The sequence below is a fragment of the Phalaenopsis equestris genome, unplaced genomic scaffold, assembly GCF_001263595.1.
Source record: "Phalaenopsis equestris unplaced genomic scaffold, ASM126359v1 Scaffold000002, whole genome shotgun sequence".
NCBI lineage: Eukaryota > Viridiplantae > Streptophyta > Magnoliopsida > Asparagales > Orchidaceae > Phalaenopsis > Phalaenopsis equestris.
In genome coordinates, this window is record NW_018164444.1 from 32,132,207 (window position 1) to 32,154,787 (window position 22,581).

At 38.8% G+C, this 22,581-nt stretch overlaps 1 protein-coding gene across 3 annotated transcripts; it reads left to right on the forward strand.

Moving 5' to 3' along the window:
- Positions 1–2,189: 2,189 nt before the first annotated feature.
- Positions 2,190–22,503, forward strand: LOC110026440 (type II inositol polyphosphate 5-phosphatase 15-like). 3 transcript variants are annotated; one of them, XM_020727377.1, is made up of 12 exons: positions 2,190–2,230; positions 2,264–3,307; positions 4,140–4,392; positions 4,523–5,318; positions 8,060–8,184; positions 8,325–8,409; positions 14,310–14,475; positions 14,593–14,630; positions 14,723–14,993; positions 15,088–15,211; positions 15,524–15,884; positions 21,919–22,503. In XM_020727377.1, exons 1-12 carry the CDS (start codon positions 2,197–2,199, stop codon positions 22,270–22,272), a joined length of 3,651 nt encoding a protein of 1,216 aa, XP_020583036.1. In that variant the 5' UTR covers positions 2,190–2,196; the 3' UTR covers positions 22,273–22,503. The 3 variants fall into 3 exon arrangements, with proteins under 3 accessions (XP_020583036.1, XP_020583043.1, XP_020583051.1); XM_020727384.1 differs by having other exon boundaries at positions 14,729–14,993; XM_020727392.1 differs by lacking the exon at positions 2,190–2,230 and having other exon boundaries at positions 2,247–3,307.
- Positions 22,504–22,581: the final 78 nt, after the last annotated feature.

Sequence of the window (22,581 nt, forward strand, 5' to 3'; positions counted from 1 at the left end):
TTGAGAGCGCTTTTTGTGCGAGTCTGTGTGGGATAGTTTTCTATCTCCTCTGTATTTCATAGGAAGGTTGTATATGTATATATTTATAATTCTCATGACATGTTTTTAAAATTATATTTTTTCCATCACATGCAGAGCTTTACTTGGGCTGAACTAGAAACCTTCAGTCGTGTTGGATAAGGCCATTTACATACATACCAGCCAATTCTTTTTTATTTACATATCTAACACCTAAATTTTGCTTTCTACATTTATGCTACCTCATTCATATAATATAAAAAATATCACTATTTTTTCATGTAAATGTAAAGATAAGGTGATGTGAAAAGTGAATTTAGGTGTTAGATATGTAAATAAATAAGAGTTGAGGGGTGTGGAAGTAAATTTCCACTGAGATTGGGCCACAATAACATGCGATAGACGCCAAGACGCATGGAATCAAACATGTTATGTTAAATAAATTAAAAAATAATATATTATTTTAAATGCTTCATTATTTTTAAAATATTGGGCAGTGAATAAGTCCAAATATGTATTCTTTACTCAGTAGGTTCTGCTATGTGAGCTTGATTTGAGCTCGAGTCAAATATGAACAATTTATAATATGATCAAATTAAGTCCAATCTAAGATATAGCTTGTAGTCATGTAAGCTTTTGAGTCTCCCTTGATGGAATCTTGCTAATTTGCCTAAGAATCAATCTTATTGAGCTTTTGGTATTGAGGCACCAAAATTTGTTGAATGGCTCATGAGGTTGCTTGCCAACCAAGGCCATTTGTGCAAGAATCTCACCCACTGTGACTACTTCTGTGTCAGCTCACACAATTCAAAGCTCATTCAAACTTCATGTCATCAACCATATGTTTTTCATGCAATCATATGATGTAGTTTCTTGAGTTCTTCTTCCGTGCTCGTTGGACTGACTGAACCTTCCCACCAAGCTCCTCAACAACTATCTATTTACATTATCGAGCTCAATGGGCAGTTCTTCATGGCAGAAGGAAGAGAACTCTAGTATGTAGGCACACATGTCATCATTTATTAACAACATGACAATTTATACCGACATTCTCATCAATAATATGCACGCTTGGTTTCCATATTATCTATGAAACATAAATAAAAGAAGGAAAAGAGAGGATTGTATCCAAGATGCTCAAAAAAATTATCTTCCCGTCTCTCTAAGAGAATCTTTCAGTTCCTTCCATCTTCTTTCGCAAGGTCCCTCCTGAATTATACGAGTTCAAGTATTTTACTGGATCCCACATCCCAAAAGAATTTAGCAAAATAGTAACAACATAAACATCTATATGAGATGAGGAATATTATTGGCATCAAATAACAATGATGGATTAGCTTAAAATTTTCAAAACATTAATCCATCATAAGAAAGAGAGGAATTAGAAAAGAAGATACAGTTATTGAGGCTTCATCATAAGTTAATAAAATTTAATTTTAATAAGAGAATCCAACCTTTTATATATCAAATTAAATTAGTAAAAACTAAAAATTAATAGAGATCCATTAATCAATCTTAAAAAAAATTTATTATATGAAGTTCTGGGCGATCAACCATCAAGCGTTGTGTCGTCATACACCTCATTAGCGGACGATGTGATGTCTAATGATTGTCGGAACGATAGAGAATTTTTTTATTGATTGGGGAAGCATATTAACGATGCACGTAGAGGCTCCCGTGGAATTGACAAGTGGCCTCTGGTAGATACCGACCAAAACACCACTTTCCGTCTTCCCTATTTCTTAAATCTCTGTTGATTTTGATTGCACCCAACCCATAAAAATGCGTTACGCAGCCCGCTTTCCCACCCCCTCATACCCGCGACCAGTTCCAACTAACAGAAGCCTGCCATGTCATCATTTTTCAACGAACAACCAAACGTTTATCGCATAGGAAATTATGCGACGGATGCTTCTCCGTACCATCAGCACCGATAGGATCAACCATGGACGGCCGATCCAACCCTTTCATTGAATCCTTATGCGGGTATTACCACAAAAGTTGCTGTTAGCCTGCCATGGGCCCCATTACTCTATTATTTTATTTTTTTTTCATTTTGACGCCTTATTTCTTTAATAATTATAAACCTACGTCCCCGCGTCTTAAGATGTAATCATTTCGCATAAATTAAATGAGCCAGATGAAAGCGCAGATACGTTGGTACGAGGGGACTCGAGAATGGCCGAGAGAAAGGAAGAAGACGGCGGCGGAGGCGGCGGTGGCGACGGCGGAGGCGGCGGCGGAGGCGGCGGCGGCGACGGTTGTAAAGATATCACCATCCCGGAGCTCTCCGGCGTTCATCATCAACTGAGAAATATGCAGTTCTGTAGCCAGTCTCTAGGTCGCGATGCCGTTCCAGGGGACGCCACCTCGAAGCGCAATGACATTAGCAAGCTCGGCATCGATCAAGTATCCGACCCCTTCTACGAAGATCCTGCCACCGGAGGTATCTACGCCTTCAACGACGGTAGCAACGCTGCCCGATCTTTGTCCTACCCTCAATTTTGCCCCTCCCTGTCGCAGTTGTCGCAGCATAAGTGCCCCAATTCTGTGGAGGATATGAGATTCTCGAACCTTAATTTTTCTTCGTCTGTACCTACCTACTACTATCCAATTGGCGGATCTCTCGACAGTGTCATCCCCTTCCCTTTCGATGGACGGTGCGACAGCGATGTTTGTTCCATTTCTGAGAGCGAAGGCATCCTAACCCTTGATCGAGCCACGTCGGAGTTTGGTGGTGCACCGGGGACCCTTCCGGAGTTCATTGGCGCCGGGGGAGGCGCTGGGATTTTCCGCGTGCCGGTCTGTACAGCGATGCGCCCTGATAGGCCTCCAGCGCTGGTGGTACGGCCGCACCCGGCACGGGATACACAGTTGGGCTCCTTCTTGCGAACTATTGTCTGCACCAGTTCGCAACTTTGGGCTGCTCAGGAGTCAGGATTGCGTTTCTGGAAGTTTTCGGAGCTGTTCGAGAGTTGGAACGGGAGACCGGCAAAGCGAGGGGATGAGGACAGCGCCCCTTTTTATGAATCCGACTGCACTTCACCGGTACTTTGCTTGGTGGCAGATGAGGCGAGTGGGTTCGTGTGGAGCGGGCACAAGGACGGAAAGATTAGATCGTGGAAAATTCCGAAGCAGGAGTCGGAGAGTTCTTCGAAGGAAGAGGATGAGGGAATTGGAGCTCAAACCATTGGTGCTGGGACTGGTGAGCCTGGATCTGTGTTTAGAGAAGGTCTCTCATGGCAGGCCCATCGCACTCCTGTGATATCCATGGTCATCACTTCCTATGGTAAATCAAGTTTGAAACTTTCATCATTATCTCTTCTTTCACCTTTTTGGTACTTTCCGTGCTTAATCAAATGCGGCATCAACGTTCGACTCAGTTAATATGTTGCAATGTGATCTTCAAACTATATTTATGCAGAGAGATGGGCGGTTGTTGGAATTCCATTGAGCTTCTTTTCATATTAAAAGTGAAAGGGGTGGTTTCAGTTACAACCCTTTTCTATTCTGCACAGAGGTGGCTTTGTGATTGACATTTTAGGGATTTAAAATTGAAAGGAAGAACTACCTTGTTGTTTCCAACCTATGTTATATGCATCCAAGCACAAAAAATCTTCATAACAACTATTTGAGGACGGGATTATGAGTTTTTTTTTTCCTAATGAGTGTTTGTATATGATGTTAGCTCTTTTAATTTATTCCAACTGATTACTATTATGGTGAAGACATGATTTGTTTGTAATTGATGCTATTTTAATTTGTCCTTAGCTTTATATATAATTATACATTCAAAATAATTTGAACTTGGTAACTATCGGCATCTGCATTGCTTTTATTCATTTTTAGGAGCCTTTTTTTTTTTTCAGTACTCCTTATATCCTTGACAAAATCAGAGCATCATTTTTAAAACCATTGTTCTGGTTATTTTTCTTTGCACCGCTCTGTTCATCTTTTTAGCATGCTGTTGTCCACTCATTTCTAATCTCAATCTTGATCCTTATATTTCTTTAGCATAAGAATTTAAAATTATCTTTATATTTTTCTATGTTTATTTTGATTTACCGGGATCAGTTCACTTATTATCTATGTTTTTTTTTTTCATCATTTGTCAACTCCAGGTGATTTATGGACAGGTTCTGAGGGTGGCGTTTTGAAAGCCTGGCCATGGGAATCCATTTCAAAGTCGCTTTCTCTGACAGTAGAAGAAAGACACATGGCCACTTTACTAGTTGAGAGGTCATATATTGATCTTAGGAGCCAAGCTACTGTAAATGGAGTGTGTACCCTTCCGGCTGCAGATATAAAGTTTCTGTTATCTGACAATTCTAAATCCAAGGTGTGGAGTGCTGGTAGCAATACCTTTGCACTGTGGTAATCCTTTAAATCTTTCGTGTTAATTATTGTTATGTTCTTTCAATTCAAAACACTGGTGACTTAGTTTTCTTTTTAGTAAGGTTTTTTCCTTTTAAACTTAAGAAATAGATTTGATGCATTGTTACAGGGATTCTCGTAAAAAGGAGCTTTTGAAAATATTTAATATAGATGGTCAGGTTGAGAATCGGATTGATGTAGCATCTCAGGAGATCCATGAGGAGGATGAGACAAAGGCCAAATTATCAAAGAAGGAAAAATCAGGATCCATGAGTTTTTTTCAACGCTCACGAAATGCCTTGATGGGTGCAGCTGATGCTGTTCGGAGAGTTACACAAAAAGGAACATTCACAGAAGATAATCGAAAAACAGAAGCATTAGCCATGACGATTGATGGAATGATTTGGACAGGGTGCTCAGATGGTTCAATTGTACGGTGGGATGGAAATGGGAATAGACAATTTGAAGTTCAGCATGATTCTTCTGCAATAACAAGCATTTGTGCTTTTGGTACGCGGCTGTGGGTGGGCTATGTGAGCGGCAACATTCATGTTTTGGATCTAGACGGATATTTAATTGGTGGTTGGGTTGCTCATTGTGGTCCTCTTATAAAAATGGACATTGGGGCTTCTTATATCTTTACTTTGGCAAACCATGGGGGGATTCGTGGGTGGAGCCTAACATCACCAGGTCCAATTGATGACATCTTACGAATGGAGCTATCCAGTAAAGAACTCAACTACACAAAAACGGAAAAAATTAAAATCTTAGCTGGTACTTGGAATGTTGGACAAGAAAGAGCATCTCATGATTCTCTTATTTCATGGCTTGGCAGCGCTGCGACAGAAGTTGGATTAGTTGTTGTTGGCCTTCAAGAAGTTGAAATGGGTGCCGGCTTTCTTGCAATGGCTGCTGCGAAAGAGACTGTAAGTTTTTATGCTACATCCTTACGCAACATATTTTGCTTTATTGTTTATTAGCGTAGAGGAATGTAGTCATAAAATAAAAGCTATCGTTTTTGGTTTTTTTTTTCTTTTGTGTTCTTTGAGATTTAGTTTATTATTGTTATATAATCAAATTTTGCTTTATTATTTGGATCGCATATGAATCCTTAATTCATTCCTGTTAACCGAGTTTTGATTTGGAAGAATGTGGAAAGGGGTTTTGTATCAGTTTATGTACAAAGAGTGTTGGACATTGGCCAGAGTTTTTTAGAAAATTAGAGAAGGGATGTGAAGCTTGTAAGGAGGAAGTTTACCTAGGAGAAAACAGCCTGGGTTATCTCTCACAAACTTCTAAATTCTCACTGCAGGTGGGGAGGTATCACAGAACTCATTGAAACCTTGAAAGGATGGAAGAAAATAAAAAAGATGCTAAGATTGTATTCATCAATTATCTGACCTATAATAAGTTAAAATTACCTGAACAATTATTTATTATCTCATACACTTATCATAGAATGAAAGCAGATGCAGAACACAATAAAAGACATAAATGACATAACAAATAGAAGAATGACTATATTTCGATTACATAATTCTAAGCTACTACCAACTAGTTCATAATATAATATGATGATATCTGATGGGGTAATGATACTGCTGACGAATTGTACGGTGCATCAATTATCTCAAAGTGAGCAAAACTATGCCATGGGGAATTTAAGTTCATGTAGTCCTTTAAAAATTCTAGGAGACATGAATAAACTCATCACGCATGATCCAAATATCATCAATGGTGGTTATCCATAGATATAAACCATATATCATGATCACGAGGCAAGCCAACATCAATTTCAAGAGTCATACGACAAAATATAAATTGGAATGACCTTTTTTAGAAACAAACACTCCTGGGCTCAAATATGCCTTGATATGTGATAGATCTTTCCTATTGAATATAGGATTGATATGACTATTTGGTGGAAAATCAAGCATATAAGTATTCGATCTGATCAAGACCTAACTCTATATGGAAAGAAGCTGTTTAAAATGGTTTGTCAAGAATATGTTTGACACCTATGATAACACACGATAGAAATGAATGAAAAATTCATGTGCATATTTGTTAGCTTCCATCCCTGGGTTTGGAGCTAATCTGGTTCTAATACATAAAAAATGTCAAATTTCTATTTTGAAACAAATCTTTAATGTTTTACCTAAATTATTTATAATATTTAAAGGTATTGATGGGTATTTTGGATATTTGATTTAATTCCTATTTTCTTTTGTGAGAAAAATAAGTTAAAATTTTGTTCTATTTTTTATGATATGTTTAAATACTCATTATTTTTTTGTTGATCACTTATATTTGATTGTATGTTCAATTGGTTTTAATTATTTCAGATGTTAAACTGGCGTGGTCTATTAGCAAAACAGAATTTATTCGTAATATTAGGTTTAAGAAAGGGATTAAGTTGTGCCCCCACCCCCACTCTCTGACTATCTAAAAGGCTAATTTAATCCTGTATTTTTTAAATAAGGATCAAAATGGTCTCTCAGTAGGACTGTTGCAGTCCTCATTTAAAGAGTTTGGGGAACTTTTAGTTTCAATATAAATAATTTTATTTTTTATTTTTATTTTTGTTGGGTTGTCTTGTTATTTTTCTCTGTGAATATTCTTTGGCTTCTTTAGCCCAAATTTGCTTATTATTGACCTCAAATGACACTAAGGGATGGCCTATTTTGCATAGACATGTGCTTCATGTTATCTTTTAATGGCTAAGGATCTTTTGATACTTTGAGGCATATTTTGCATGCCATCTCCTTGTGACATTTTGAAAACACTTTTTTTTGTTATTTTTGGTATACTTTTGATCTAGATACAAGTTTCGTTTTTTTTTTCCTGTCTCTCTCTTTCTCTCTTCTAGGTTGATATGCTTGTATTTCAGTTTTTTGCTGTTTCGAAGTTGAGAAAATTTCTGATTATCATAATCTTATGGAATAAGCACAGCTGCATCTGAATTTACTTTTACACATGTAAAGAATATACACGTGTACTTATTGTTTTTCATATTTACCATAAAGCCTTGTTTTTTATTAGTGGTACTCATATTGTAAAGTTTTGGCCAACTCTGGTTATTTTTTGTTTTAGCTGCTCTATTCTTCCGTGAAACTGTAATTATCTCAAATTATGTTATACAATTGCCGCTGCAACTTCCTCAGGACATGAACTAACAAGTAATTACTGGGAGATTTGTTTTTGCAAAAAAAAAAAAAAATGTATTCGTCGATATATTATCACAAATTTTCTTTCATCATATATGAAATATAATCTGACTAATCTTTTTTTTAATGTGAAGTGCATTCTTATTAGGGATCAGACATAGTAGACTGTAACCTCAAACAATGACCTCAGCTTCTTTAATTTTCTTATTTTCAATATTTTAGTGTGTCAAAATTATGCATTATTTAGTCCGTTTCAAAATACTCAAAGCATGCTAGATTTAATTATAGTTTATAACCAAGGAGTTTTAGTATTTATCTTTTGTGATAGGAAATGGCAGTTCCATAGATATATTGGAGGTTTATAGATGCCCCTGATTCTTTTCATTTGTTAATAAAACCTTTATTTTATAATTTCAACTTTCGAATTGAGCCTTGTTACTTAAGGTAGTATGTGTAAATTCAGTTGGTTTCTTGCACTTACATCCTTTCAATGGTTATAGGTCGGACTTGAGGGGAGTAATAACGGGCAATGGTGGTTGGATACTATTGGTAAGACCTTAGATGAAGGAACATCTTTTGAACGTGTTGGCTCCAGGCAGCTTGCTGGGTTACTCATTGCTGCATGGTATTTTGTTTTATCTAAAGTTGTTATTTCTATAATTCTATATATATATATATATATATATAATATCTGTCTGCATGTGTGTGTGTATTTATTTATTTGTTTATCCCCTAATGTCTTGTTGTTCCTTTCTACTCTTTAAGGGTCAGGAAAAGCCTTAGACCATATGTTGGTGATGTTGATGCTGCAGCTGTAGCTTGTGGTTTTGGGCGAACAATAGGAAACAAGGTATCCTTAGATTCTGCATAACTTTTATGTCTTTACCTGGCAATAATGTCAATAATAAGTAATTATACATACAAAGATCATGTTGTTATACTTACCAATATTATTTTAGATGTGAAAAGAATGTATTGCAAAAAAAAACAGAGGGTCTAGAAAAAAAAATGCTAGAAACCATTCTTTCTGAAACTAGTGTGCATGAGAATTGCCACTCAATTTATTAAGAGATGGTTTGTAGTAGATAGGGACTTGGGTGAGATTTATGAACACATACAGAGTTGACAAAGATTTGATACAATGAATTTAAATGAAAGTTGTAGGAGCTGAGAAGGATATAAGCATGCATTTTCTCGCCAAAAAAAATCTACAATTACCCTCAGTTGGGATAAGAATAATGATGATGATGATGGTAAATGATTCGAGCAAGTCAAGTCATATAGGTATAAAAAAGGGTAAGCGCACCAGAGTTAGTAGAAATTCAGTCTGAATTTTTCTGATTTTTTTTTAATTTAGCCATTTCAGTGATTGGAATTTTGAGAGAACAAGAAAGTTTTTTGTTGAAAGATCTCGAAAATACTAATGATTATATTTCATATTTATTATAACTCTATATTTAGAGGGAAATAAATTATATGAGAGATCTTGGGAATCTCTATTTATTTCTCTCCTTAAATTAGAGAGATTAATTGTTGTTTATATTTTGTTATTATTCATTCTTTTTCTACTGTATTCTGTTTTTATTATTTTCCATATCAGTAAGTCCTGTAATGGGTATTTATACCTCTCTTTTCATCAATAAAATTAAGTCCTCTCATATATATTCATGGTATCAAAGTCATACTAATCTTCTTCGGCATGACTTCTTCTTCCTCCCAAGAAATATCCTCCGTTTCATCTGTCTCTATTCCAACCGGAATCGATGGCACTTCATCCATCATCATTGGTCACAAACTCAACGGCCAGATCAACGGCCAGAACTACCTCTCTACCTCTAGTGGTCTCAATCCGTCATGATGTTTATCTGCGGCAGAGGCAAGGACGACTATATCATCAGTGATGTCGTCGCTCCGACCAATGATGACCCAAAATTCTAGACATGGAATGCATAAAACCATATGGTCATGTAGTGGTTAATCAATTTCATGACCAATGACATCGGCAAAAATTTTCTTCTCTACGACACGGCCAAGAGTATTTGGGATGTTGCTCGAGAGACATACTCTCACTCGGAGAACACATCTAAGCTCTTTGAGATTGAGTCAATCTTCCACGATATTCGCCAAGGTGATCAATCTGTGACTCAGTATTTTGATGCCCTCTCACGTTACTAGCAGCAGGTTGACATGTATGAAACATGTATGAAGTCTCCATGCCTGGTCATGCACTCCGAACTCCAACTTATACCGTCAGATCATAAAGTAAAAAAAGATATTCAAATTCCTTCTCGGCCTCAACAACTCTCTCGATCATGTCCGCTCTCGTGTATTAGGCTCCAAACCACTACTGAGCATTCGCGAGGCATTCTCTGAGGTTCGCCGCAAAGAAATCCGTCATAAATTCATGCTTGGGTCTATCTCCACCTCGCTCAATCTCTCCGTTGACGCCTTTGCCCTTGCAGCTTGGGTTCCTCTGTCTTGACACAGCGACAACCCATCACGCAAGGGTCGTCCCTGGTGCAACCACTGCCGCAAACCAGACCATAATAAAGACGCGTGTTGTGTTGGGTGCTTCATGGAAAGCCGGCCGATTGGAAGCCTCGGCCTGATCGTGCTCCCATGTCAACAGCGTCGTCGCTGCCGATAACCTTCCTGCACCAGCGCCCAACCATTCAACAAATAGCAACTAGATTTGCTGCACAAACTGATCGACAAACCACCTGATCTGGCTGTTCCCGACCCCATCACCGGCCTGCTCGCGCATGAAGTTACGTTCTACCATGCCTTCACAGTCCATCAAGGATCCCTCGGTCAGTGGATCATCGATTCTGATGTTTCTCATCACATGACTAGTGATGTCTCCCTTCTCCATGACTATATGTCGTGCGGAGACAACTCCACCATCCGCGTTGCCGATGGCTATGTCTCCAAAGTCACTGGCTTTGGCTCCGTGCGCATCACCCAAAATATTCTACTCTGATCTGTGTTTCATGTTCCTACTTTAAATTACAATTTAATATCCATCGGAAAGTTGACTAGTGATCTGAGGTGTATTGTTAAATTTTTCCGTACCACGTGTGAATTTCAGGATGCAGACTCGGGGACGACGATTGGAAATGTTGAGTTATGCTTCACCACTACGATCTCACTGCGGACATTTGTCTACCCATCATTTTGTCATCAATTCTAGTGTCAATAAAGATTCTGATCATGTTATGGCATTTTCGTCTCGGTCATCCAAATTTTATATATCTTGCAAAACTATTTTCAAATTTATCTATCAATAAAGTTGTTCTTTTCAATGTGAATTTTGTCAACTTGTCAAATACACTCGCACGTCATTTCCACATGTTGGTTACACCTCTTCCCGGCCATTTGCACTCATTCACAGCAATATATGGGGCTCATCCCGTGCTACAACCCTTACCGGAACTCAGGGTTTGTCTCTTTTATTGATGATCACACTCGACTAACGTGGCTATTTCTTATGAAAGATAAATCTATAGTCGGTCACATATTTGAACAATTTTACTTAATGTTCCAAACACAATTTCAAACCTCCATCCAGGCACTCAAGGCTGATAATGCAAAGGAGTACTTCGCTTCTGTCCTCGATATCTCTCCTCTAAAGACATCCTCCATCTCAGTTCTTGTGTCGACACTTCTCAACAAAATGGGATCGCCAAACGCAAGAACCGCCACCTTCTCGAGGTGGCCCGCTGCCTCATGTTTTCCTCTAACGTGTCTAAGGTTTTTTTGGGTGACGTTGTATCCACTGCAGCCTACCTCACCAACAAGATGCCTTCTCAGGCCCTCAAATTTCAAAGTCCAGTCGAACTCCTTCTCAAATTGTTTCCCCACACCAAGGCTATTACCCAAAATCTACCTACCAAAGTATTTGGTTGCTCCTGTTTTGTTCACATTCATTCACACAATCTCAGCAAACTTTACCCCAAATTTAGTAAATGTATTTTCCTCGGCTACTCGCCTCTTCAAAAAGGGTATAAGTGTTACTGTCCTCTCACAAGAAAAACCTACAACAGTATGGATGCACCTTCTTTGAAAATCAATCTTACTACCCTAATTCTAATATTCAGGGGGAGACTTTAAAGGAATATTAGTCTTGGGGGGGACAATGATTTCATACCACCACACACGAAATCCTCGTCCCTTGAACCGAACTCATTATCTCCCTCAGCAGGATCATCCAACTCACGTGAAAATGTACTTAACAATCAGTCTCTGTCTAGTCCTCAAATGTCCAACTCGCACATAGATCACCCAAGACATCCAACACCAATCCAAAATTCAGAATTGGATCCAACTTCTATAAAAATCTACTCAGGTACGAACACACTTGAACATGATTTTACTATACCTATGATTGATGACTCCGACATTCTAATTGCTTTAAGGAAAGGTGTTAGGTCCATCTGACCTCCACTCAAGTACGAACACACGATGCATCTGATCTCTAACTTTGTGTTATATGAAAGACTCTCTTTAGCTTATCAAGCCCATGTCACTGCATTCAACAATACACAATTCCCAAACACTATTGATGAAGCTCTCAAACAACCGAGGTGGAAAGCGGCCATCAATGAGGAGGTAAGTGCCCTACAAAAGAATGGTATATTGACTGTTTCAGACCTGGCAAAGGGAAAGAAAGCAATCGGTTGCAAATGGATCTTCAAAGTCAAATACAAGGCAGATGGTACAATTGAGAGATTAAAAAGAGAACAATTGAGAGATTAAAAACACGTCTCGTAGCAAAAGGTTTTTCACAGTCATACGGTATTGATTACCAAGAAACCTTTGCCCCCGTGGCCAAACTTAACACCATCAGAATCCTTCTCTCAGTTGCGGAAAATGAAGACTAGCAGCTACATCAACTCGACGTGAAAAATGCTTTCCTAAATGGCGATTTGGAATAAGATGTTTACATGGAAGCACCTCCCGGACTAGAAGCATCATTTCCAAGCACCAAAGTCTGCAAACTCCAAAAATCATTGTACGACCTCAAACAATTTCCCCGAGCATGGTTCGATGATTTGCAAAATCAGTGATAAAACACGGGTATACTCAATGTCAAGCAGATCACACTCCCTTCGTGAAAACCTCTCCCGAAAAGAAGATTGCAATTTTAATCGTATACGTCGATGATATCATCCTCACTGGAAATCACAAAGAAGAACTCACAAATTTGACAAATCTTCTCACTCAGGAATTCAGAATCAAAGGCCTTGGAAACCCAAAGTTCTTTCTTGGCATGGAACTAGCTCGTTCAAACCGATGAATATTTGTGTCACAACGGAAATATACATTGGACCTGTTGAAGGAAACATGTATGCTCGGTTGCAAACCCGTCGATACTCCAATGGATCCCTACAAGAAGATCGACACTGAGAAAAATAGCACACATGTGGATAGAGGGAGATATCAGCGACTCGTGGGGCGACTCATCTATCTCTCACACACACGCCCGACATTAGTTTTGCTGTTAGTGTTGTTAGCCAATTCATGAACAGCCCTACGGAAGAATAAGTGAATGCAATCTACAGAATCTTGAGATACCTCAAGATGACTCTAGGCAAAGGGCTACTGTTTCAAAGGAATAAGGATCAATGTATAGAAGTGTATTCAGATGCAGACTGGGCAGGGGATGTCTCGGACCGACGATCGACTTTCGGCTATTGCACTTATGTCTGGGGAAACCTAGTCACTTAAAGAAGAAAAAAGCAGTCTGTGGTGTCAAGAAGCTGCGCTGAAGCTGAATTCAGAGCTCTTCCACTCGGGATCTGTGAAGGAATGTGGAGTCGAAGAATACTCAACGAACTCAGAATGCTAACGAATCGGAATGCTAACTGAAAAAACTGTCAAACTACAATGCGACAACCAGACAGCCATCAGCATTGCAAAGAATCTAGTACACTATGACAGAACGAAACACATCGAGATCGATCAACACTTTATCTCAGAAAATATTGAGAGAGGAGTTGTTGAACTTGCATACATTTCTTCCTGACACCAAACAGCAGATATCCTCACTAAGCGCCTCTCCCAAGAATCAACTTTGAAGAATTATGTAACAAGTTAGGCATGTACAATCTGTACAACCCAACTTGAGGGAGAGTGTTGAAAGATCTCGAAAATACTAATGATTATATTTCATATTTGTTATAACTCTATATTTAGAGGGATATAAATTATATGAGGGGTCTTGGAAATCTCTATTTATTTCTCTCCGTAAATTAGAGAGATTGGTTGTTTCTTATATTTTGTTATTATTCATTTTCTTTTCTACTGTATTTTGTTTTTATTGTTTTCCTTACCAGTAAGAAATTTAATGGGTATTTATGCCCCTCTTTTCATCAATAAAATTAAGTCCTCTCATATATTTTCACTTTTAAAGCAAAAAAGATAAAGTATATAGATTCTATTCAATGGAATAGCTAGAGTTTCAAGAGATCATGAAAGCTTTGAAACGTCTTTCTTCTTCTCCCCACCGTTAGCCTGCATTAACTATCATATGGGCAATCTCTGTAATGAGAACTTGTAATTCAGCTTTACTTTTGCGAATGCATTGCTAAGCTGTATATATTTATTAATCAGCATTCCTCTGCCGACTGCAGTTGGTCAATTGTTTTTACGAGACTTATGTTTCTTTACTGTCTTAGATTCTCTCTCTTTTTCTTTCTATGAATGTTTTATATCCTTATGTACTTGCGTTAATACATAACTTTGTTTCAGGGTGCTGTTGGATTGAGAATGCGTGTTCTTGACAGAGTTCTATGCTTTGTCAGCTGTCATTTTGCTGCTCATTTGGAAGCAGTCAGCAAGAGAAATTCTGATTTCAATCATGTTTATAGAAATATGTCCTTCACCCGGCCTCCTGTAGAACAAAATTCTGGATCAGGTTTGTTTTCTTAAACATTATAGTACTACCAACGAATTTTACATGAAATGCACTTTACTCGAGTAAATCCACATGTTCTAAAGGTCTTAATTCACACATTTATTTCGTTTGATGCAGCTGGTGCTACGTCAGTACAAGTACATCGTGGAGGGAATGTATGTTATTGTCTTGGATCTTTTATAAGTCTGTTTTCTGATGATTCCTTTCCCAGTCATAGCTAAGATAGTATATTTTCTTATATTTTTAGTCTCAGTCAGGAGCCTCTCAAGATGACGAGAAACCTGAATTATCTGAAGCGGATATGGTGATATTTCTGGGTGATTTCAATTATAGGCTCTTTGGCGTAACTTATGATGAAGCAAGAGACATGATTTCTCAAAGGTGCTTTGATTGGCTAAGGGAGAAAGACCAGCTTCGAGAAGAAATGAAAGCAGGCAAAGTTTTTCAAGGAATGCGGGAGGCTCAAATCAGATTTCCTCCCACCTACAAGTTTGAAAGGCACCAACCTGGCCTTTCGGGTAAGTAAAATCTCGATACAACAGACATTTGTTGGCCTACAGTTCATTCTATTTGCTCAAACAAAACTAAACTGTTATGCATGTTGCTTTGCAGCGTATGATTCTAGTGAGAAGAAACGCATTCCTGCATGGTGTGACAGAATTTTATACCGTGATAGTCGTTCAATCTCTGTGGCTGAATGCTCGTTGGAATGCCCTGTTGTCTCTTCAATTTCACTGTATGTTTCATTCAATATATTCCGACTAAAGTGCCAAAATAATCCGGACTGTCATTTTAGTCCCAGAGCGTATAAAAATGTCAAACTTAGTCCCGGATTCTTTAAATTGGGCTGAAGTAGTTCAACATGGGGGATTTTCTCAACCCATGTTAGAAGAGTTTGGGGACTAAACGGGCACTTGTATAGACTTCAGGACTAAAGTGATCTACAAAGAGTTAGGGAATTATTTTGACACTTCTCTATCTTTTTCATAGCGTAAAACTCTCTTTATATATCCTATAACTTATACATTGTTAAAATTGGTCTTACCAGCTACGAATCATGCATGGATGTGATAGACAGTGACCACAAACCTGTTCGATGCATATTTAGTCTTGAAATTGCGCATATCGACTGGATTGCATGGAGGCAAGAGTTTGGAAAGTTACTTGCAACACATGAGAAGATAAGGTCTTTGCTTAAGGAATATAGCATTGTTCCAGAAACAATTGTCAGCACAAACAATATCATATTACAAAATCAGGATATTTCCATTCTTCGAATAACTAACAAATGTGATGAGCATGATGCTTGTTATGAGATCATCTGTGAAGGTCAATTTACTATAAAGGATGATGGAAGTCCCTCCAAAATTTGTGCAAAGGGTTCCTTTGGCTTTCCTAATTGGCTACAGGTATGTTCTTGTGTGTCCCGTTCTCTACTACAAATCTGGCAGTTTTACATTTTGATAATTTCATTTCTTAAATTCAAGCGCTCTTATATTTTTCATCTGGTGCCCTGCGGAGTTAATGCTTTGGTAGCAATAAAGTGAGCTCTTTTGATACTTTGATTATCGCCAAATGTCCTGTTAAGGAATGTTTACAAACCTGAGGAAGCTAATAAACTGTGGGATTTTAAGGAACTTCAATTTCGCTATATTAGTTCCCAGTGTTTGCTTAGGTATGGAAGAGTTTCAGTTGTAGCTGGCTAGTGCCAAAACACGGCTGTTGTTAATATTGCTAACCTAATTGTCATATAAATGGAAGAAAAAAAAAATTGTTTTCTAAGCTACAAGTAATACTACTATGAATCTCATGAAGAATTTAATTGAAAGAATTTGCTCAAAAATCTTCATCTATTCATGGAAGAACGGGGCTTCTATAGAGTCTTACAACTTTCTTTACAAATAAAACCCTTGACTTATTCTATATTTCATATTTACGAATAGGACCCTAAACTATATACTAGTCTCAACACTCCCCCTCAAGACAGGCAAAAGAAATCCACTAATTCCATCTTGTTACACAAACTGGATAATCTAATGAGCTGAGTCCCTTGGTGAGGCAGTTAGCTACTTGCTCTCTAGTAGCTACATGACTTATCTTCAGTAGTCCACTATTCAGTTTCTCCTTGATGAAGAACCTATCAATCTCCACATGCTTGGTTTTGTCGTGCTGCACCGGGTTGTTGGCAATGTTGATTGTTGCTTGTTGTCGCACCACAACTTAAGTAGAGCTCCTTGGTCCACCTTGAGCTCTACCAATAGAGTTATCAGCCCTAGCATCTCTGCAACTCCCATGGCCATGGCCCTGTACTCTAGCTCTGTCTTCGACCTCGCAACTATGACTGCCTCTTGCTTTTCAAAGAGACCAAATTACCCCCTATGAACATGCAGTGTTCTGATGTGAACCTCTTGTTATCAGCACAGTTAGCTCAATCATAGTGATAGTAGCCCTCAATGCCTCAATGCCCATTTTTTCTAAAAATCAAACCCTTCCCTAATGCACTTTTCAGGTATTTCAGAATCCGATACACTGCATCCATGTGGCCCTTCCTCAGATCATGCATTTAGCGACTCACCGCGCTTATTGCAAATGATATGTCGGGACGAGTGTGACTCAGATAGATGAGCGGCCTACCAATCTCTGGTACCTCTCACGATCAACTGGCTCTCCTACCTCTTCGCTCAACTTTCTCTTTTGATCAATTGGTGTAAATGCATGCTTGCATCCCAACATTTTTGTCTCTGTGAGCAAGTCTAGCATATACTTCCTCAGAGATAGAATAATCCTTTCTGCTTCATGAGCCACCTCAATCCTAAGGAAGTATCTAAGTTGTCCTTGCTCCTTCACCTCAACTCTTTTCCCAAACTTGCCTTCAGCTAAGCAATCTCTCCCTCATCATCATCGGTGACAATCATACCATCCACATACATAGCAAGAATAGTAACGTGGTTGTCATGTCGTCGAAAGAATGTTGTGTGGTCAACATTGATGTGTCGATAGCCCATGTCTCTCATTGCTCTGTCGAACCTGTCAAACCAAGCTCGATGAGACTGTTTTAAACTGTACAGTGACTTCTTCAACCTACATATCTTTACCACTATTTGGTCTGTGTCAAATCCTGGGGGTATCTCCATGTACACCTCTAGTAGATCCCCATGAAGAAATGCATTCTTCACATCCAGTTGGTGTAACATTTACCCACTATTCACAGCCAGAGAGACGAGTGTCCTGAGTGTGCTCATCTTTATCACTGATGCAAATGTCTCATCATAGTCAATGTCGTACGTCGGACTATACTCTTTCGCCACCAACGTGCTTTGTAGCGATCGATCTTTTCTTCTGAGGTTTGTTTCACTGTGAAGACTCATTTACATCTGACTGTCTTTTTTCCTGTTGGCAGCAACACGAGCTCCTATGTCTTGTTCTTATCGAGTGAACTGTGTTCCTCCAACATGACAACCTTCCACTTGAGATCCTCTTGAACTATCCATCAATACTTGGGTATAGCGATAGTGTCCAAAGATACAATGAATGTTTTTTATACATGTGATATGTTAGAGTATGAGACAAATTGAGTAAATGTAATGTGAGAAACCAAAACAAATAATGATCAGGAGGATGACCCGTATTCCTGCGAGAGGTCCTCCTTAAAGTCATGTGAGTGGGAGAAGAAGAGAGAGGAATCATATCACCTTTGTAATCGGATTATGAGGTGGATGGTGCAGGTGCCTCAAGAGTCGGGTAGACCGGGACACGGGACTTGTTGGCACAAGTTGCACCGTAGGCTCTGTTGTCTCATTTTGCCTCCTTCTATACACCCTCATCTCTTCTTGAGCTTGAATACCACCGCCTTTGGGCTCATTTTTTTCTCAAGAATTGGCTCTTCAGCATTCAATCCTTCCCACACAATGGGACAAGACATCGTTCTCACATGTATCAATCTCTCACCTTCATTACTCTCCCTTTCTCACCTCATACCTCCATTACCTGACGAGTCACCACAGGGTGAGGTCACATCCAATGAGTAGTGCAGTTTTAATTCTCTAAAAGTCACATTCATGCTCACGAACAGTCTCTTCTCTATTACGATCCAACAAACTTCACTCTTCTGGAGTAGCAGAATAACCCATAAAAACACACTTCACAGCTCTGAGATCCAACTTATCTATTAATACTATTGTTCTTCATGAAACATACACAACCAAATACCTTCAATGGGATGATTTTATCATTATCTCCTTGCAAAAACTCATAAGGAGATTGTCATCCAACACTCTTGAAGGTATTCTCCTACGGGTGTTTTGGGACATTCGTCGAGATCATCATGCTTCAAGCTACCTCTAGAAGTTATTTATTTTTCATTTATGCTATTTCATTTTATGTCGGTGTGTATGAATAAGTTGTATGATGTTGTATCCCCTGGGCAGACATGTACTCCCCAAACACCTTATTGTTATATTTTGTCTCATTATTAGACCTCAATATCTTCACTTTTACACCGTATTGACTTTAAATTACCCTGTGAAAATCTTTAAAGTTGACAAGCACGTCACTTTTGTTTTTCATCAGATATAACTAACACAGGAAAATAAATCAATAAAAGTCACAAAATATCTATATTCATTCATCAAAGTTGTAGAAAAAGGTCCCCATGCATCAGAATGCACCAAATCAAAAATACAAGAATTTCTATTACTAGAACTAACATAAGAGTTCCTAGTATGCTTACCTAACTCACATGCATTACACAAAAGTTTTGTTCATTTGTCTGCTCATACAAAACTGAATACAAACTGTTCAACAGACTAAATGAAGAGTTTCGCATGCGTCTGTGATGTAACAACAACACATCCTCCACATTTCTCTTAGATCTTCCCAATCCAGCCCGTTCTACCATGGATATCTATGTTGAGTCCATCTCCTCTCTATCCAAATACCAAAATCCACTATGTCACGTGTCAGTCTCAATTTCTGGCCAGTCACCTTCTCTTGAAAGATCATCTTAGGAATATCAAAGGAGAGAACACACTTTAGTTGGAGAATAATGACACTAATGGATAAAAAATTCGTTGGAATGGAAGAAACATGCAAAACATTGGGCAAAGTCGTAGAATTGATACATCTCACTGTACCCTTACCAGCCACAGGCTGTGTTGTACTATCAGTTGTCTGAATGTTCTCTGGAACTTTTAAATGAGTATAGGAAACAAACTCACTAACCTTACGTGTCTCATGTCGAAATGCACCAGAATTTACTATTCATTCTAGTTATCTTATGGTGGATATAAAGGCAAGAATAAGTGTATGATGAGTACCTTTGGCTGAGTGAGCTTAAGTAACAGTGTTCCCCTTTGATGAAGATAAGACAGATGCATTCTCAGTCACATCACATGCTGCTTTATGCTTCCCCTTCAACTACTCTAGAAGCCCTTGATACTCATCAATAAAGACCACCTCTTTCTCTCCCTCATTCTCCGTTATCGTCAGATTTTTCTGGTAGCCCCCTCTTCTACCTCTTCGGCCCCCATGATTGCGACCACGGCCTCTAAATTGTCCACGTTCGGCAATCTCTTTCTCCTTGGGTGGCTTTGGACAAAACTTGCTCAAATGTCTCACTTCTCTACAATTGTAGCTCATGTTGGTCTCCCCTTGAGCACCTATCTTCACTCGAGACGGCTAAAGTTGATCGCATGTCTTGAAGTTCACTCCGCTCAGAGTATAGCCTCATGCGCCTCTCCTCTTGTATCATTACTGAGATAGCCTCATTCAATGAATGAATCGTTGCCTGGGCTAAGAGGATTGATCTCCTTTGATCAAAGGCCTGGTTAAGATGAGTCAAAAACTACATAATACTCATCTGTGCGAGGATCTCCCCTTCTTGCATCCCAGATCACTACAACTCGACATAGGTTAGAAGTGATCAAGATCTTGCCACAACCACTCCAGATCTATGGAGTACTTCTGAATAGATCTATCACCCTAAACCACTGTCCTTATCAAACGTTGAATCCAAAATGCCCTCATGTGGTTCTCAGTTCCAGCGTAGATCTCTTTTAGCTTCGCCCAAATGTCGCTCATCTTTTTAATGTCATCCACTGATGAGTCAAACAATGGAATCATCGAGTTGAGTAGCCAAGTGTAAAGAAAGACGTGTATTCTCCACTCATCCCTCTCAGCACTGTCACTCTTTTGCTCGATCCTCGTCATGTATCTTTCCAATCTCTTCCCTACTCAGCCTCAATTTGACACAACCAACTTTAGATATGTGGTCGGTCCATTGAGCTTCAAATCCACAGGGGGGAGATCTTGCTTCAACTGCATCGGAGCACGTGCTGAGGTGGTGGCTCCCGTCGAGATGCTAACTTCCTGCATAAGCCCGACCAAGATCTTCAAAACTTCAAGGTATAGCTTTCTCAAAATCTCCAATCATTTACCTCTCGCACTGTCTTCGTCTCCTGGCATCCTTGACACAAGAATCCAAGTCTAAATCAAACAAAAATTTAATCTTCGCTTCTTTAAGGAATGTCCACATCGTGGTCTCAGAAGCCGCACTGAAATCTCTGGAGACCACGATTACAAATCATGATCATGTGTATGCCTTCCCCCAGAAAGTTCCCGTCAATAACTCTCCTTCTCGAGTTTTGTTACAAACTCTTTTTCTCCTTCGCAAGTTGTCGGTTCTTTTGATGCCTTTCCCAGCATGCTTCTATCACAAATCCTTCTTCTTAACAAGCTGGAACTCCCTGATCTTTCCGCCTGCGACAGTATCGCACGGGACACTATGGTCTCTCCATCCGCGATGCTCTATTCATCGCGTTCTTAGATGCGGCGGATGCTCTAGGCCGTCCCGTCGTACTAAAGGGCTTGGGTTGGACTCTAATACCAAATTGAAAGAATTTGCTCAACAATCTTCATCTATTCAATGGTAGAATTGGACTTATATAGAGCTTTACTACTTTCTTTACAAATAAAACCCTTGACTTCTTCTACATTTCCTTTTTACAAAGTACCCTAAACTATATACAATTCCCAACAATTTTAATCCAAATTTGGAATGAAATCAAGTGAATTTCTTATACATGCTTATGAAGAATTCATAGGAAATTAATTGTTCTTCACAACCATCACCTGCCACCTACTAATCTTTTCTCAACCATAAACTAATCTTCCTGATTTAGTTGGCTAAGACTTTTTTTCGAAGCTTAAAAGGCATGGATATGGGAGGGTCTTAGAGAGAGCTTAAGGGCGAAGTAATAAGAAGTTATGCTTTTTTGTGTGACTGCAATCTAATGGGCGAATCTTGTTCTTGGTGAGTAATTCCCTAAATGCTCTCGATGAGCGAGTCCCCATAGTTTTGAGCGAATAGATGTGTACTTTTATCTCATGTATTTTTTTTTTGTTGGTTCAATGCATTATTTTTATATTTATTTATTTTTAAATTAGGTTGAGCCTGCTGCCGGAATTATCAAGCCTGGGCAGATTATGGAAGTCGCAGTCCATTATGAAAACTTCTATACCCAGGAGGAGTTTGTTGATGGAATGCCACATAATTGTTGGTGTGAGGACACCAGAGATAAGGAGTTGGTGCTTCTAGTTAAAGTGACTGGCAGCTATTCTACAAAGTCCAAATACCACCGGGTCAACGTACGCCATTTCTACTCGAACAAGGACTCGTCCAATAATATAAAAAAGAGTTTTGAAAGATTGGAGTCAAACCAAAATCACCTACAAAGGTCTGAGTTTGCAAACTTTGGCAGTTCGGATGTGGTGGATCTATACCACATTCACAGCCCATGAGACAATAAGAGAGCAATTGATGAAGTAATAACGGGAAAGAAACAATGGTTTATGCTACAATTGTAAGCGTACATGTTCGAGGAATGCATCAAATATAGAGAGAGCTTTGTTGTTACTTGAATTTATTCTTTTATGTACATAAGCCATCACACGGAAAACAAGTAGAAAATATGGGGAAATTAGAATATTTTAATCCTTTTCCCTGTTTTCTAGTGTTTTTCTGAAGGAATTTTGTCTGTAGGAATTTTGTTTTTTTTTTTTTTTTTTGTCTTTTTTTTTCTTTGAAACTGTTTAGGAGGGAGCTTGTGT

Coding starts and splice junctions, on each gene's coding strand:
- LOC110026440 (XM_020727377.1), top strand. CDS start 2,197: ATGGCCGAGAGAAAGGAAGAAGACGGCGGCGGAG. Junction 2,231..2,263: donor GGAAGAAGACGGCGGCGGAG/GCGGCGGTGGCG, acceptor GCGGCGGCGGAG/GCGGCGGCGGCGACGGTTGT. Junction 5,319..8,059: donor TGGCTGCTGCGAAAGAGACT/GTAAGTTTTTAT, acceptor CAATGGTTATAG/GTCGGACTTGAGGGGAGTAA.